General features: G+C 46.4%; 1 protein-coding gene across 1 annotated transcript in view; it reads right to left on the bottom strand.

The window, feature by feature from the left end:
- Positions 1 to 8,506: 8,506 nt before the first annotated feature.
- slc38a8a (solute carrier family 38 member 8a) overlaps positions 8,507 to 18,873 on the bottom strand; it is a 72,466-nt gene continuing 62,099 nt past the window's right edge. Inside the window, exons 10-15 of the mRNA XM_068048911.1 lie at positions 16,743 to 16,842; positions 16,624 to 16,633; positions 11,908 to 11,994; positions 11,266 to 11,769; positions 9,834 to 9,921; positions 8,507 to 8,585 (exon numbers count right to left, since the gene is read on the bottom strand). Of these exons, the coding sequence (XP_067905012.1) occupies positions 8,507 to 8,585; positions 9,834 to 9,921; positions 11,266 to 11,769; positions 11,908 to 11,994; positions 16,624 to 16,633; positions 16,743 to 16,842 (868 nt within the window). The remainder of the gene's footprint in view (positions 8,586 to 9,833; positions 9,922 to 11,265; positions 11,770 to 11,907; positions 11,995 to 16,623; positions 16,634 to 16,742; positions 16,843 to 18,873) is intronic.

The raw sequence follows: 18,873 nt of genomic DNA on the forward strand, positions 1-18,873 counted from the left end.
GGCCAAAGTGGACTGGGAGCAGCTACTTGTAGGAAAGTCAACATCAGATCAGTGGGAGTCATTCAAAGAGGAAATAGTAAGAGTTCAGAGCCAACATGTTTCCATTAAGGTCAAGGGTAGGACCAACAAGTCCAGGGAACCCTGGATGTCAAGGGATATAGAGTATTGGATGAGGAAAAAAAAGGAGGCTTATGGCAGATTCGGAGCGTTGAAAACAGCGGAGGCATTAGACGAGTATAGAAAGTGTAGGGGGGTACTTAAAAAAGTAATTAGGAGAGCAAAGAGGGGACATGAAAAAACATTGGCGGTCAATATAAAGGAAAATCCTAAGGTTTTTTATAAGTATATCAAGGGCAAGAGGATAACCAGGGAAAGAGTAGGGCCCATTAGGGACTAAAGTGGCAATCTATTTTTTGAACAGCGGTAGCAGTGAGAGTGCGAGCCAGGGGGCAGCTGGGAAGGTAAGTTTCAGTATAAAGTACTTACCTAGCGATTCGGCAGCTTCGGCAGGGTGGGGGAAAAAAAACTGAAAAAGTGACGTCCCAGGAAAGCTGTGACCTGATTGGCCGGTCGGGAATCTGTACCGAATTTAAAAATAAAACTGATAAAAAATTGATTAAAACACTAATTAACTAATTAATAAATAGAGTAACTAAACCAGAGGGAGGAGATTACTGTATTTAGACAGCATTTAATATTTATTGTAGAAATCTAGCACGAGGGACCACATAGTGAAGTGTATCATAATTTAGTAAGGATTTAATAAGTATTTATTTATTTTATTTCAATTAACTAATTAGTGATAGAAATGACAGTTAGAGGGGTGAAGTACTTCACCTGTGAGATGTGGGAAGTGCGTGACGTTTCCAGCGTTCCAGATGACTACATCTGCAGGAAGTGTACCCAGTTGCAGCTCCTCACAGACCGCATGGATCGGTTGGAGCAGCAACTGGATGCACTTAGGAGCATGCAGGTGGCGGAAAGCATCATAGACAGGAGTTTTAGAGAAGTGGTTACACCCAAAGTGCAGGCAGATAGATGGGTGACCGCTAGAAGGGGCAGGCAGTCAGTGCAGGAATCCCCTGTGGCTATCCCCCTCTCTAACAAGTATACCGTTTTGGATACTGTTGGGGGGGATGACCTATCAGGGGAAAACAGCAGCAGCCAGAGCAGTGGCACCACAGCTGGCACTGTTGTTCAGCAGGGAGGGACAAAGCGCAGAAGAACAATAATTATAGGGGACTCTATAGTCAGGGGCACAGATAGGCGCTTCTGTGGACGTGAAAGAGACTCCAGGAAGGTATGTTGCCTCCCTGGTGCCAGGGTCAAGGATGTCTCTGAACGGACAGGGGGCATTCTGAAGGGGGAGGGTGAACAGCCAGTGGTTGTGGTACACATCGGTACCAATGACATAGGCAGGAAGAGTGATGAGGTCCTGCAGGGGGAGTTTAGGGAGTTAGGTAGTAAGTTACAAAACAGGACCTCCAGGGTTGTAATCTCTGGATTACTCCCTGTGCCACGTGCCAGTGAGGCTAGAAATAGGAAGATAGTGCAGCTAAACACGTGGCTGAGCAGCTGGTGTAGAAGGGAGGGTTTCAGATATCTGGACCATTGGGCTCTCTTCAGGGACAGATGGGACCTGTACAAGAAGGACGGGTTGCATCTAAACTGGAAGGGCACTAATATCCTGGCTGCGAGGTTTGCTAGCGTCACTCGGGAGGGTTTAAACTAGTGTGGCAGGGGGGTGGGAACCAGAGCAGCAGGACAGCTGGTGAAGTAAATGAGGAGGACATAGTAAATAAGGCCAGTAGGACTAAGAGGAAGAGCAGGCAGGGAGATGTTGCTGAGCACAGCGGGACAGGTGGTCTGAAGTGCATTTGTTTCAATGCGAGAAGTATAACAGGTAAGGCAGATGAACTTAGAGCTTGGATTAGAACTTAGAAATATGATGTTGTTGCTATTACAGAGACTTGGTTGAGGGAAGGGCAGGATTGGCAGCTAAATGTTCCAGGATTTAGAAGCTTCAGGCGGGATAGAGGGGGATGTAAAAGGGGTGGGGGAGTTGCATTACTGGTTAAGGAGAATATCACAGCTGTACTGTGGGAGGACACCTCAGAGAGGTCATGCAGCGAGGCAATATGAGTGGAGCTCAGGAATAGGAAGGGTGCAGTCACAATGTTGGGAGTTTACTACAGGCCTCCCAACAGCCAGCGGGAGGTAGAGGAGCAGATATGTAGACAGATTTTGGAAAGATGTAAAGGTAACAGGGTTGTAGTGGTGGGTGAATTTAACTTCCCCAATATTGACTGGGACTCATTTAGTGCTAGGGGCTTGGGTGGGGCAGAATTTGTGAGGAGCATCCAGGAGGGCTTCTTGAAACAGTATGTCGATAGTCCAACTAGGGATGGGGCCATTCTGCACCTGGTATTGGGGAATGAGCCTGGCCAGGTGGTCGAAGTTTCAGTGGGGGAGCATTTCGTGGGCAGTGACCATAATTCCATAAGTTTTAAGGTACTTGTGGATAAGGATAAGAGTAGTCCTCGGGTGAAGGTGCTAAATTGGGGGAAGGCTAATTATAACAATATTAGGCAGGAACTGAAGAATTTAGATTGGGTGCGGCTGTTTGAGGGTAAATCAACATCTGACATGTGGGAATCTTTCAAACGTCAGCTGATTAGAATCCAGGACCAGCATGTTCCTGTGAGGAAGAAAGACAAGTTTGGCAAGTTTCAGGAAGCTTGGATAACATGGGATATTGTGAGCCTAGTCAAAAAGAAAAAGGAAGCATTTGTATGGGCTGGAAGGCTAGGAACAGATGAAGCACTTGAGGAATATAAAGACAGTAAGAAGGAACTTAAGCAAGGAGTTAGGAGGGCTAAAAGGGGTCATGAAAAGTCATTGGCAAACAGGATTAAGGAAAATCCCAAGGCTTTTTATACATATATAAAGAGCAAGAGGGTAACCAGGGAAAGGGTTGGCCCACTCAAGGACAGAGATGGGAATCTATGCGTGGAGCCAGAGGAAATGGGTGAGGTGCTAAATGAGTACTTTGCATCAGTATTCACCAAGGAGAAGGACTTGGTGGATGATGAGCCTCGGGAAGGGAGTGCAGATAGTCTCAGTCATCTCATTATCAAAAAGGAGGAGGTTTTGGGTGTCTTGCAAAGCATTAAGATAGATAAGTCCCCAGGGCCTGATGGGATCTACCCTAGAATACTGAGGGAGGCAAGGGAAGAAATTGCTGGGGCCTTGACAGAAATCTTTGCATCCTCATTGGCTACAGGTGAGGTCCCAGAGGACTGGAGAATAGTCAATGTTGTTCCTTTGTTTAAGAAGGGTGGGAAGGATAATCCAGGAAATTATAGACTGGTGAGCCTTGGATCAGTGGTAGGGAAACTATTAGAGAGGATTCTTCGGGACAGGATTTACTCTCATTTGGAAACAAACAAACTTATTAGCGAGAGACAGCATGGTTTTGTGAAGGGGAGGTCGTGTCTTACTAATTTGATTGAGTTTTTTGAGGAAGTGATGAAGATAATTGATGAGGGAAGGGTGGTGGATGTTGTCTATATGGACTTTAATAAAGCCTTTGACAAGGTCCCGCATGGCAGACTGGTGCAAAAGGTGAAGTCACATGGGATCAGAGCTGAACTGGCAAGATGGATACAGAACTGGCTCAGTCACAGAAGACAGAGGGTAACAGTGGATGGGTGTTTTTCTGAATGGAGGGATGTGACGAGTGGTGTTCCACAGGGATCAGTGCTGGGACCTTTGCTCTTTGTAGTATATATAAATGATTTGGAGGAAAATGTAGCTGGTCTGATTAGTAAGTTTGCGGACAACACAAAGGTTGGTGGAGTTGCAGATAATGATGAGGATTGTCAGAGGATACAGCAGGATATAGATCGGATGGAGACTTGGGCGGAGAAATGGCAGATGGAGTTTAATCCGGACAAATGTGAGGTAATGCATTTTGGAAGGTCTAATGCAGGTGGGAGGTATACAGTAAATGGCAGAACCCTTAGGAGTATTGACAGGCAGAGGGATCTGGGCGTACAGGTCCACAGGTCACTGAAAGTGGCAACGCAGGTGGATAAGGTAGTCAAGAAGGCATACGGCATGCTTGCCTTCATTGGTCGGGGCATAGAGTATAAACATTGGCAAGTCATGCTGCAGCTGTACAGAACCTTAGTTAGGCCACACTTAGAATATTGCAAGCAGTTCTGGTCGCCACACCACCAAAAGGACGTGGAGGCTTTGGAGAGGGTACAGAGGAGGTTTACCAGGATGTTGCCTGGTCTGGAGGGCATTAGCTATGAGGAGAGGTTGGAAAAACTCGGATTGTTTTCACTGGAACGACGGAGGTGGAGGGGCGACATGATAGAGGTTTACAAAGTTATGAGCGGCATGGACAGAGTGGATAGTCAGAAGCTTTTTCCCAGGGTGGAAGAGTCAGTTACGAGGGGACATAGGTTTAAGGTGCAAGGGGCAAAGTTTAGAGGGGATGTGCGAGGCAAGTTTTTTACACAGAGGGTGGTGAGTGCCTGGAACTTGCTGCCAGGGGAGGTGGTGGAAGCAGATACGATAGCGACGTTTAAGAGACATCTTGACAAATATATGAATAGGAAGAGAATAGAGGGATATGGGCCCCGGAAGTGCAGAAGGTGTTAGTTGAGGCAGGCATCAAGATCGGCGCAGGCTTGGAGGGCCAAATGGCCTGTTCCTGTGCTGTACTGTTCTTTGTTCTTTGTGTGTGGAGCCAAAGGATGTAGGTGAGGTTTTGAATGATTATTTTTCATCTGTTTTCACTGTGGAGAACAACGATGTAGGTGTAGAGATCAGGGAGGGGGATTGTGATATACTTGAACATATTAACATTGAAAGGGAGGAAGTATTCGATGCTTTAGTGGGCTTAAAAGTGGGTAAATCCCCAGGCCCAGATGTGATGTGTCCCAGGCTGTTATGTGAGGCAAGGGAGGAGATTTCAGGGGCTCTGACACAAATTTTCAAATCCTCTCTGGCCACGGGAGAGGTGCCAGAGGACAGGAGGACAGCGAATGTGGTACCATTATTCAAGAAGGGTAGCAGGGATAGGTAATTATAGGCCGGTGAGTCTAACATCAGTGGTTGGGAAAATATTGGGAAAAATTCTGAGGGACAGGATTAATCTCCACTTAGAGAGGCAGGGAATAATCAGGGATAGTCAGCACGGCTTAGTCAGGGGGAGATCGTGTCTAACAAACTTGATTGAATTTTTTGAGGTGGTGACTCGATGTGTAGATGAGGATAAAGCAGTTGATGTAGTCTACATGGAGTTCAGTAAGGCTTTTGATAAGGTCCCACATGGGAGATTGGGTAAGAAGGTAAGAGCCCATGGGATCCAGGGCAATTTGGCAAATTGGATCCAATATTGGCTTAGTGGCAGAAAACAGAGGGTAATGGTCGAGGGTTGTTCTTGCGAGTGGAAGCCTGTGACCAGTGGTGTACCACAGGGATCGATGCTGGGACCCTTGCTGTAGTGTACATTAATGATTTAAAATTTAAACATGAGTATAGGAGGTATGATAAGTAAGTTCGCAGATGACATGAAAATTGCTGGTGTCGTAAATCGTGAGGAGGAAAGCCTTAGATTACAGGACGATAAAGATAGGCTGGTAAGATGGGCAAAGCAGTGGCAAATGGAATTTAATCCAGAGAAGTGTGAGGTGATGCATTTTGGGAGGACTAACAAGGCAAGGGAATATACAATGGATGGCAGGACCCTAGGAAGTACAGAAGGTCAGAGGGACTTTGGTGTACTTGTCCATAGATCACTGAAAGCAGCAGCACAGGTAGATAAGGTGGTGAGGAAGGCATATGGGATATTTGCCTTTATTAGCCGAAGCATAGAATATAAGAGCAGGGAGGTTATGCTGGAGCTGTATAAAACGCTAGTTAGGCCACAGCTGGAGTACTGTGTACAGTTCTGGGCACCACACTATAGGAAGGTTGTGATTGTACTGGAGAGGGTGCAGAGGAGATTCACCAGGATGTTGCCTGGGTAGGAGCATTTCAGCTATGAAGAGAGACTGAAAAGGTTAGGGTTGTTTTCCTTAGAACAGAGAAGGATGAGGGGGGACATGATTGAGGTATACAAAATTATGAGGGGCATTGATAGGGTAGACAGGAAGAGACTTTTTCCCTTAGTGGAGGGGTCAATAACCAGGGGGCATAGATTTAAGGTAAGGGGCAGGAGGTTTAGAGGGGATTTGAGGAAAAAAGTTTTCACCCTGAGGGTGGTTGGAATCTGGAACACGCTGCCCGAAGAGGTGTAGAGGCAGGAATGATCACAACATTTAGGAAGTATTTAGATGAGCACTTGAAATGCCACAGCATACAAGGCTACAGGCCAAGTACTGGAAAATGGGATTAGAATAGTTAGATTCTTGATAGTCGGCACAGACATGATGGGCTGAAGGGCCTGTTTCTGTGCTGTATAACTCTATGACTCTATGACCTCACCTCTTGAGTTCAGCTCTTTTGTCTATGTTTGAACCAAGGCTGTAATGAGATCAGGAGCTGAGTGGCCCTGGCGGAACCCAAACTGAGGTTATTGCTAAGCAGGTGCAAAATTCTAACAGAACTTTACAAGGTAGATGCAGGAAGGATGTTCCCGATGGTGGGGGAGTCCAGAACTGGACTGGGTACTGCCTGTGTGGAGTTTGCAAGTTCTCCCTGTGTCTGCGTGGGTTTCCTTTGGGTGCTCCGGTTTCCTCCCACATGCCAAAGACTTGCAGGTTGATAGGTTAATTGGCCATTAGCAATTGCCCCTAGTAGGGAAAATATAGGGACAGGTGAGGATGTGGTAGGAATATGGAATTAGTGTCAGATTGGTATAAATGGGTGGTTGATGGTCGGCACAGACTCGGTGGGCCGAAGGGCCTGTTTCAGTGCTGTATCTCTAAACTGAACTAAACTAAACTAAACCAGCGGTCATAGTCTAAGGAAACGGGGTAAACTTTTCAAGACTGAAATGAGGAGAAATTTCTTCACCCAGAGAGTGGTGAGCCTGTGGAATTCGCTACCACAGAAAGCAGTTGAGGCCAAAACATGATATGTTTTCAAGAAGGAGTTCGATATAGCTCTTGGGGCGAAAGGAATTAAAGGATATTGGGGGAAAGCCATGATCATAATGAATGGCGGAGCAGGATCGAAGGGCCGAATGGCCTACTCCTACTTTCTAAGTTTCGATGTAATACCATCCCCCCTCCTACCTACCACCTCCCTTCATGGCTGCAGAGCTGTGCCCCCAGTAATATCATCCCCCCTCCCACCTCCCTTCATGCCTGCAGAGCTGTGCCCCCGATAATACCATCCCCACTCCCAGCTCCCTTCAAGTATGCAGAGTTGAGACCCGTCTATCGAGACTTAGCTGCAGTGTCTTCAATTACTCCTACTTCTGCGGGTCTGTTGGCCTATCTCAGTCGTGAACAGGACAGCACGTGACAGCTGCCCTCTCACCGAAAAGTATGGAACTGTGGTGTGAGAGTCAGCGGGATGCATACTCAGGGAAGGTAAATAGTGCTTACATATTCGAATTGGGGTTCAGCCGCCGAGCAGCGAGGGGGCTGCACCGAGGTCCTGGCGCTGCCGGTAAAATGAGGCAGGACCTACCCGGCGTCGCGGATCGTGGTGGCCTTTCCTGGAAGTATTTTCCGGGCCCCACCCCCGCCACAACCCCCGATGTTGGAGGGCTGGTAAAATCCCTTACCGATGCTGGGAAGTGGGATCAATGGACTGTTCCACTGTTCCAGGGATTGATGCTAAAACGTGGGATGAGTCGGGTGTCCATGGGTTCGATGCTGATCTGAGTCCCAGATAAGGAGAAGTCATATCTAATAAATGTAATTCCATTTTTTTGATGAGGTGCCTAATAAGCTAGTTACGTGAACGTCCATAGATGTTTATGTGAGCATCCAGAAGACAGTCAATAAAATTTCACACAAAGATTATTAGTGAAATGAGCACATGGAATTGGAAGTAGCTTTTGACTCAGTTTGGAAATTAGTTTGGGGAGGTAGGAGACAACGGGCTGTACTTTACCTTAGACGGACGGGAATTCACCACCGACATAAAAGTCGGTGGCGAACCCACTTCCGCCTCACCCGGAGATCCGTCCCGCATTTTACATGTCCCCGGGCTTTAATTGTCCTGCGGCGGGACTTTCACCCATTTGAGGGAGGAGGTCCCGCCTCAGTGAGCTGCTGGCCAATCAACGGGCTGGCAGCTCTTAGTCCCAGCAGCACCACTGGGAGTGGTGGCCATGGCTGGGACTGCAGCCCAGCCAACCAGATGGATCTGGGAGTGAAGGTAAGTTGGGCACACCTTACCAGGCAGATCAGCCCTTCCCTGGTGAGGCTGTAATGGTCATTTGGGAGGAGGGGAGAGCGTCTTGGGTCCCGAGGGTGGATTGGGAGGTGGGGGCGGTCCTCAATCGGGTACCCTGTGCCTGACTGCCATGGCCCTCTCAAGGCGCGGAAAGGCCGGCAACTATTGCTGGTGGCCTTTCACGTCCCCAGTACATCTGCGTGCCATGGGTAAAATCCCTGTGGAGGCAGGCGCGGGGCCCTTAAGTGGTCATTAAGTGGCCACTTAAGAGACTTGATTGACCTCGGGCGAGTAGGTTGTTCCCCCCCCTCCCCCCCCGCCCGACTGCCATAAAGTCGACCAGAGACAGAAGCGGAGTGGGTGGCCTCCCGGAGCCTCCCGCTCAATTTTACGCTGCCCCCACATCACCAACCGACCTGCTGGGGTGGCATAAAATTTTGCCCAAAGAGTGGGTTAAAGGGTAGGTAATTTTATTGGTGGGATGTGACAAATGGTGTTCCCCACAAATCTGTTCTTGGTCCTTAACTTTTTACCATATCTATTAATGATCAGATAATACCAAGTTAGCAGGGGCAGTAAGTAGTGCAGATGAGAGCAGGAAATTGCAAAGGGACATTGTTTGGATTAAGTGAATGGGCAAAACTGTGGCAAATAGACATTGATGTGGGCAGATGTGAGATCATCCACTTTGGACCCAAGAAAGAGAAATTAAAGCAAATTGAAGGGACTGTGAATGAGCAAAGAGATTAAGAAGTCAAAGCACAGAAATCATTAAATACCAGTGGGCAGGTACAACAAATAATCAAAAAAGGCTACCAGAATGTTGGCCTTTATCTCAAGGGAGCCGGAATACGATGGGGTGAAAGTTATTTCATTAGTTCCATAAAACCCTGGAGTACAGTGTTCAGCTGTGGACATTGCATCTCAGGAAGGTATATTAACTTTGGAGGGGTTGAAGCTCAGATTCACCAGAATGCTACCTGGGCTTTGAGGATTAAATTATCAGAACAGGTTGCTTAGACTTGGCTTGTATTCCCTTGAGTACATAGGAACATAGGACTTAGGAGCAGGAGTAGGCCATTTGGCCCTTTGAGCCTGCCCCACCATTCGATAAGATCATGGCTGATCTGGTTGTGGTCTCAACTCCACCTTCCTGTCTGCCTCCCATATCCCTTGACTCCCTTGTAGATCAAAAATCTATCTAACTCAGCCCTGAATAAATTCAATGACCCAGCTTCCACTGCTCTCTGTGAATTCCACAGACTAATGACCCTTTGAGAAAACAATTTCTCCTCATCTCTGTCTTAAAAGGAAGACCTCTCAATCTTAAACTGTGTCCCCTCGTTGTAGTCTCCCCCACAAGGGGAAACATCCTCCCAGTATCCACTCTATCAAGTCCCCTCAGGATCTTAGACATTTCAAAAAGATCACTCATTCTTCTCAAATCCAATGGGTTTCGGCCCAACCTGTTCAACCTTTCTTCATAAGATAAGCCTTTCATTCCCGCAATTAGTCGCTGTACCTTCTCTGAACTGCTTCGAACGTAGTTATATCCTTTTTCAAATAAGGAGACAAAAACTGTACATAATACTCCAGATGTGGTCTCACCAGGGTCCTTTATAGTTGCAGTAAAACTTCCTTACTTTTATACTTAATTCCGCTTGCAATAAATGGCAACATTCTATTTGCTTTCCTAATCACTTGCTGTACCTGCATACTAAACTTTTGTGCTTCATGTACCAGGACACCCAGATCCCCCTGTCGCACCGAGTTCTGCAATCTCTCTCCATTTAAATAGTATACTGATTTTCTATTCTTCCTGCAAGAATGGACAAGTTCACATTTTCCCACATTATACTCCAGCTGCCAATTTTTTGCCTACTCGCTCAATCTATCTATATCCTTTTGTAGACTCTTTATCTCCTCTTGACAACTTACTTTCCTTCCTATCTTGGTGTTATTGGCAAATTTAACTATCAAACATTCAGTCCCTTCATCCAAATCATTGATATAAATTGTGAACAGTTGAGGTCCCAGCACTGATCTCCTTGGCACTCCACTCGTTACAGCTTGCCAACCTGAAAAAGACCCATTTATCCCTACTCTCTGCTTCCTGTTAATTAACCAGTTCTTTAGCCATGCTAATGTGTTATCCCCTACACCATGTGCTCTTATATTGTGGAGTAACCTTTGATGTGGCACCATATCAAATGCCTTTTTGGAAATCCAAGTACACAACCCATGTTGACTTTGTCTGATCCCATTTTGATTTTCTAAGTATCCTGCTATAATCTGAATAATGGATTCTCGTAATTTCCCTGTCACACACGTTAGGTTAACTGGCCTATAGTTTCTTACTTTCTGTCTCCCTCATTTCTTGAATAAAGGTGTTACATTTGCTATTTTCCAATCCACTGGGACCTTTCCAGAATCAAAGGAATTTTGGAAGATTATAAAAAAGGCTCTACTATCTGTGCAGCCACTTCTTTTAAGACCCTTGGATGCAGGCCATCTGATCCTGAGGACTTGTCAGCCTTTAGGTCTCATCGTTTTCCCAGCACCTTTTCCCTGGTGACAGTGATTGTTTTAAGTTCCTCCCTCCCTTTCACTTTTTGATTTTCAAGTATCTTTGGCAGGTTTTCTAAGTCCTTTACAGTGAAAACAGACACAGAATATCTGTTCGACGTCCCTATATATTTCCTTGTTTTCCATTATCAACTCCCCAGCCTCACTCTCTAGAGGACCAACACTAGCTTTAGTTACTCTTTTCCTATTTAAATACTTGTCTGTTACTATCTGTTTTTATATTACCAGCTAGATTTCTCTCGTACTCTACTTTCTCCCTCTTAATCATCATTCTTTGCTGGTTCTTAAAACCTGTCCAATCTTCTGACCTACCACTAATCTTTGCAGATTTGTACAGTGTTTCTTTTAATTTGATACTGTCCTTGCCTTCTATATTTAGCCATGGATGATGTATCCTTCTCAAAGAATCTTTCTTTATCACTAGGATAAATCTTTGCTGAGAGTTATTAAATATCTCCTTAAAAGTCTGCCACTGCATCTCTACAGTCCGAACCTTTAACCTAGTTTCCCAGTTCACTTTAGCTAGCTCTGCTGTCATACCCTTGTGATTACCTTTGTTTAGGTTTAAAACACTAGTCTTAGACCCATACTTCTCTCCTTCAAACTGAATGTGAAATTCTATCATATTATGATCACTGTTGTCTAGAGGCTCCTTTACCATGAGGTTATTGATTAATCCTGTCTCATTGTACATTATCAGTTTTAGAATAGCCTGCTCCCTAGCTGGCTCTAGAATGTACTGCTCTAAGAAATTGTCCCAAATACACTCTGTGAACTCATTTTCAAGGCTACCTTTGCCAATCTGATTCACCCAACCTGCATGTAGATTGAAGTCACCCGTGACTATTGCAATACCTTTCTTACATGCCCCATTTATTCTTCCTGTATTGTCTGTCCGACAGTGTAACTACTGTTAGGGGGGCCTATAAACTACTCCCACAAGTGACTGCTTACCTTTCCTATTTCTTATCTCTACCCAAACAGATTCTACATCTACATCAAAAGGGGAGGTAAAAGCAAAATACTGCGGATGCTGGAAATCTGAAATAAAAACAAGAAATGCTGGAACCACTCAGCAGGTCTGGCAGCATCTGTGGAAAGAGAAGCAGAGTTAACGTTTCGGGTCAGTGACCCTTCTTCGGAACTCGAAGAAGGGTCACTGACCCAAAACGTTAACTCTGCTTCTCTTTCAAAAGGGGAGGTGGTGGCTTTGTGGTATTATCGCTTGACTAGTAACTCAGAGACCCAGGGTATTGCTCTGGGGACATGGGTTCAAATCCCACCATAGCAAAAAATGGAATTTCAATGCAATTAATTTAAAAAAATATATAAATCTAAGGTTAAAAAAAGCTACTCCAATGATGGCCTTGAAACTATTGTCGATTGTTGTAAAAAACCTATCTGGTTCACGAATGTCCTTCAGGGAAGGAAATCTGCTGTTCTTCCCTGGTCTGGCCTACATGTAACTCCAGACCCACAGCAATGTGGTTGACTCTGTAATGGCCTAACAAGCCACTCAATGCTGCTCAATCAATGAGGAATGAAACCAGACAGACCACCTGGCATCAACCGAGGCAAACCCAGCCCTGTCGACCCTACAAAGTCCTCCTTACTAACATCTGGGGGCTTGTGTCAAAGTTGGGAGAGCTGTCCCACAGACTAGTCAAGCAACAGCCTGACACAGTCATACTCATGGAATCATACCTTACAATATCCCAGACACCGCAATCACCATCCCCAGGTATGCCCTGTCCCACTGGCAGGACAGACCGGGCAGAGATGGCAGCACAGTGGTATACAATCGGGAGGGAGTTGCCCTGGGAGTCCTCAACATCAACTCCGGACCCTATGAAGTCTCATAGCATCAGGCCAAACATGGGCAAGGAAACCTCCTGCTGATTACCACCTACTGGCCCTCCCTCCACCTCAGTTGATGAATCAGTACTCCTCCATCTTGAGAAGCACTGAGGGTGGCAAAGGTGCAGAATGTACTCTGGGTGGGAGACGTCAATGTCCATCACCAAGAGTGGCTCAGTAACACCACTGCTGGCCGAGTCCTAAAGGACATATCTGCTAGACTGGGTCTGCGGCAGGCAGTGAGGGAACCAACAAGAGAGAAAAACATGCTTGACCTTGTCTTCACCAATCTGCCTGCCGCAGATGCATCTGTCCATGACAGTATTGGTAGGTGTGACCAACGCACAGTCCTTGTGGAGACCAAGTCCTGTCTTCACATTGAGGATACCATCCATCGTGTTGTGTGGCACTAACATCGTGCTAAATGGAATAGATTTCGAACAGATCTAGCAATGTAAAACTGGGCATCCATGAGGGGCTGTGGGCCATCAGCAGCAGCAGAATTGTACTCAACCACAATCTGTAACCTCATGGCTCAGCATATCACCCACTCTACCATTACCATCAAGCCAGGAGACCAACCATGGTTCAATGAAGAGTGCAGGAGAGTCTGCCCGGAGCAGTAACAGACTTACCTCAAAATGAGTTGTCAACCTGGTGAAGCTACAATCCAGGACCACTTGTGTTCCAAACAACGTAAGCAGCATGCAATAGACAGAGCTATGCGATCCCACAACTAATGGATCAGATCTAAGCTGCAGTCCTGCCACACCCAGTTGGGAACAGTGGACAAATAAACAACTAACTGGAGGAGGTGGCTCCATAAATATCCCCATCCTCAATGATGGGGGAGCCCAGCACATCAGTGCAAAAGATAAGGTTGAAGCATTTGCAACGATCTTCAGCCAGAAGTGCCGAGTGGATGATCCATCTCGGCCTCCTCCTGAAATCCCCAACATCACAGATGCCAGTCTTCAGCCAATTCCGTTCCCTCCACGTGATGTCAAGAAACGCCTGAAGGCACTGGATACTGGAAAATCTATGGGCCCTGACAATATTCCGGCAATAGTATGGAAGACCTGTGCTCCAGAACTTGCCACTCCCCTAGCCAAGCTGTTCCAGTACAGCGACAATACTGGCATCTACCCTGCAATGTGGAAAACTGCTCAGGTATGGCCTGTAGACAAAAAGCAGGACATGTCCAACCCGGCCAATTACTGCCCCATCAGCCTACTCTCTGTCATCAGTAAAGTGATGGAGGGTGTCGTCGACACCTGCTCAGTTCTGCCACGGCCACTCAGCTCCAGACCTCATGACAGCCTTGGTTCAAGCATGGACAAAAGAGCTGAACTCCAGAGACGTGGTGAGAGTGACTGCCCTTGACATCAAGGCAGCATTTGACCGCGTATGGCATCAAGGGGCACCCCCCCAAAATGGAGTCAATGGGAATCAGGGGGAAATCCGCTGGTAGGAGCCGTACCAAGCGCAAAGGAAGATGGTTGTGGTTGTTGGAGGTCAAACATCTCAGCTCCAGGACATCACCGCAGGGGTTCCATCTTCAGCTGCTTCATCAGTGATCTTCCTTCAATCATAAGGTCAGAAGTGGGGATGTTCGCTGATGATTGCACAATGTTCAGCACCATTCGCAACTACTGAAGCAGTCCATGTAGAAATGCGTCAAGACCTGGACAATATCCAGGCTTGGGCTGATAATTGGAAAGTAACATTCACGCCACACAAGTGCCAGGAAATGACCATCTCCAACAAGAGAGAATATAACCATCTCACCTTGATATTCAATGGCATTACCATCGCTGAATCCCCCACTATCAACATCTTGGGGGTTACCATTGATCAGAAACTGAACTGGAGTAGCCATATCAATACTGTGGCTAAAAGAGCAGGTCAGAAGCTACGAATCCTATGGCGAGTAACTCACCTCCTGACTCCCTAAAGTCTGTCCACCACCAAAAGGCACAAGTCAGGAGTGTGATAGACTACTCTCCACTTGCTTGGATGGGTGCAGCTCCAACAACACTCAAGAAGCTCGACACCATCCAGGACAAAGCAGCCCACTTGATTGGCATCCCATTAACAAACATTCACTCCCTCCACCACCGACGCACAGTGGCAGCAGTGTGTACCATCTACAAGATGCACTGCAGCAACGCATCAAGGCTTCTTGGACAGCACCTTCCAAACCCGCAACCTCTACCACCTAGGAGGGCAAGGGCAGCGGTTGCATGAGAACACCACCACCTGCAAGTTCCCCCCAGTCACACACCATCCTGACTTGGAACTATATCGCTGTTCCTTCACTGTCGCTGGGTCAAAATCCTGGAACTCCCTTCCTAACAGCACTGTAAATGTACCTGCCCCACATGGACTGCAGCAGTTCAAGAAGGCAGCTCACCACCACCTTCTCAAGGGCAATTAAAGATGTTGAATAAATGCTGGTCGAGCCAGTGACACCCACATCCCAGGAACAAATAAAAAAAACCTTGCTCTTCGGAGCTAAGGTGATCTCTTGCCACTGTACTAATGACATCCTTAACAAAGCTACCTCACCACCTTACCCTAGCTTCCTGTCTTTTTGAAATGTTGAATACCCTTCAATATTCAGGTCCCAGCCTTGGTCACTTTGCAACCATGTCTCTGTAATGGCTATCAGGTCATACATATTTATATCTGTGCTTACCATTCATTTAGTTACAAATACTGCATGCCTACAGATACAAAGCCTTTAACTCTGTCTTTTTGTCATTTCTGCAATTTTTGGCCTTATCTGCTGGTGCAGTCTTACGTTTGTACACTCTGCCTCTTCCTGCCCTTCCTGTCCCTTCCTTACCCAAATCGCTACCCTGTTCTATTAGCTCGTTGTTTTCCTTTGAGTTACCACATCTCACCTCGCCTGATCCCTTCCCCCCCACGATTTTGTTTGAAGCCCTCTATACCACCTGAGTTCTATGACTCACCAGAACACTGGTCCCAGTATGATTCAGGTGAAGACTGTCCCAACGGTACAGCTCCTACCTTCCTCAGTACTGGTTTTAGTGCCCCATGAATTGAAACCCACTTCTACCACACCAGTCTCGGAGCCACACATTCATGTGTCTAATCTTACTTTATGCCAATTTGTTCATGGCTCAGCTAGTAATCCAGAGATTATTACCTTTCACGTTTGGCTTTTTAATTTAGCCCCTAGCTGCTCAGACTCCCTATGCAGAAACTCTTTCCTAGTCCTATCTATGTCTTTGGTACCTACATGGACCATGACAACCGGATCCTTCCCCTCCCACTGCAAGTTCCTCTCCAGCCCTGAGCAGATGTCCCGAACCCTGGCACCAGGAAGGCAACACAGCCCTCTGGAGTCTTGCTGTGGGCTGCAGAGAACAGTGTCTATCCCCCTGACTATATTATCTCCTACTACCACTACATTCCTATTTACTCCCCCTGCTTGAATGTCTTCCTGTACCACATATTGAGGGGTGACAGGGATGCAAACACACAAAAACACATACACGCACACACACACACACACAGAGAAACACACACACACACACAGAGAAACACACACACACACATACACAGAAACACACACACACAGAAACACATACACACAGAAACACACACACACACATACACAGAAACACACACACACAGAAACACACACAAAAACACACACACACAAAAACACACAGAAACACACACACACAAAAACACACAGAAACACACACACACACACAGAAACACACACACACAGAAACACACACACACAGAGAAACACACACACAGAGAAACACACAAACTTACAGCCAAACCACTTTTGAAAATAAAATGATGACAGAATATTTGACAGTTAACTCCATGTATTTGAATATACTGTAGACACGTTGAACCCTGTGAGGATTCCACACTCCCAGGGTTTAGACCAGCTTCTCTATAAGCTCCATAGCTGCAGTGGCTGTACTCTGTCCAAAGATGAACACTCCACACAGGATTGTGACTGTTCCCCAGACAATCAAACAGGACCTGAGGGCAGCAAAGAAGTTCAATAAAATGGCAGCAATCAACAAAAACAACAGCCAATAAAGTACTTTTGAAGTGCAGTCACTGTTGTGATGAAGGGAACATGGCAGCCAATTTGTACACAGCAAGCTCTCACAAACAGCAATGTGTTAATGAACAGATAAACTATTTTAGTCATGTTGGATGAGGGATATATTTTGGCCAGGCCCACAGGGATAGTGCAATGGCATCTTTATTGTCCAGCTCTGAGGGTAAATGGGGCCTTGGTTTAATGTCTCATCTGAAAGATGGTACCTCTAACAGTGCAGCACTCCCTTCAGACTGGTCTGGAGTGGAATGTCAGCCTAGATTATTTGCCCAAGTCTCTGAAGTGGGACTTGAACTCACAACCATTGAACTCAAAGGCGAGAGTAAACCAAGGTCAGTGAAGTTCCCTACGTTCAGAGCAACAGACATTCTCAAGGGGTTGACTAACTCCAGTTCCTCCTCTCTCCTTGCCCCTACCCATATATCACAACAGTATAAACTACAAAAGCAAGAAAGGAATGCTAAACCTTTATAAATCACTTGATAGGCCTCAGCTGGAGTATTGTGTCCAATCTGGGCACCAAACTTTAGGAAGTATGTCAAGGCCTTGGAGAGGGTGCAGAGGAGATTTACTAGAATTGTACCAGGGATGAGGGACTTCAGTTATGTGGAGAGACCGGAGAAACTGGGATTATCGGGAGATTTGATAGAGATGTTCAAAATGATGAAGGGTTTTGATAAAGTCGACAGGGAGAAGCCACTTTCACTGCAGGTGGGTCTATAACCAGAGGGCACAGATTTAAGGTATTGTCAATTTCTTTTAGGTAGAAAGTTGTTAAGATCTATAATAAATACTTTGAAAGGGTGGTGGATGCAGATTCTTCTTCAGTGAACTGGATACACATGTAAAACAGAAAAAACCTGCAGGGGTTTAAGGAAAGAGCAGGGGGGTGGGACTAATGGATAGCTCTTTCAAAGAGCTAGCACAGACATGATGGACCAAATGTCCTCTTTCTGTGCTCCATCATTCTGAATTTAAAACTGTGACGGGACAGTGCAACTGCTACCGGATCCAGGCCTGGGAGATGTTAGACCTCAAAATAGAAAATAGACTATCAGGAAGACCCTGGATTATCTTGGTGCTTGGGGTGAGGATGCTGGTTACATGTCTCAGACATGCAGAGAGCTTGACTGAAAATTCCCATTTTCAGTGAATGTCACAATGAAGAGCTGAACTGCTAACCAGTGGCGGAGATGAACGTTCCCCCAGGATCCTGGTGTGTTGCATACATCAGGTGGGCAATGGGGGAGGGATTACGATCGGGAGGCCCCGAGGCCATTTGGATGGCCGGCCTTCATTGAAACTTGGCAGACCGAGTTTGATTTATTGGGGGGTGGAGGAGGTCGTGTGGTTGTTGGGAGTTGAGAAAGTGGGAGTTAGCATTTTTCTCCTTGGTCTGTGGGTCATCCTGGCCACAAAGAATGATTCAAAACAGCTGCTGTGTTGTTTCCACTGGCCTCCAGGGTCCTGAGCTCCACAGCATTGTAGTGAACGGGGCCTCAGGACTGTGGGTGGCAAGCATTTACCATCAGATTAGCCCCCAGGATGTGATGGTACATCGTAGGAAGAAAATAAAGACTTGCATTTATAAAGCACCTTTTGCGACCAGCAGACATCCCAAATCACTTCATAGCCAATGAGGTACTTTTGAAGTGTAATCACTGTTTTTTTTTATTCATTCATGGGATGTGGGTGTCACTGGCTCGGCCAGCATTTATTGCCCACCCCTAATTGCCCTTGAGAAGGTGGTGGTGAGCTGCCTTCTTGAACCGCTGCAGTCCATGTGGGGTAGGTACACCCACAGTGCTGTTAGGAAGGGAGTTCCAGGATTTTGACCCAGCGACAGCGAAGGAACGGCGATATAGTTCCAAGTCAGCATGATATGTGACTTGGATGGGAACTTGCAGGTGGTGGTGTTCCAATGCATTTGCTGCCCTTGTCCTTCT

The sequence above is a fragment of the Heterodontus francisci genome, chromosome 17 (assembly GCF_036365525.1).
Source record: "Heterodontus francisci isolate sHetFra1 chromosome 17, sHetFra1.hap1, whole genome shotgun sequence".
Classification (NCBI taxonomy): domain Eukaryota; kingdom Metazoa; phylum Chordata; class Chondrichthyes; order Heterodontiformes; family Heterodontidae; genus Heterodontus; species Heterodontus francisci.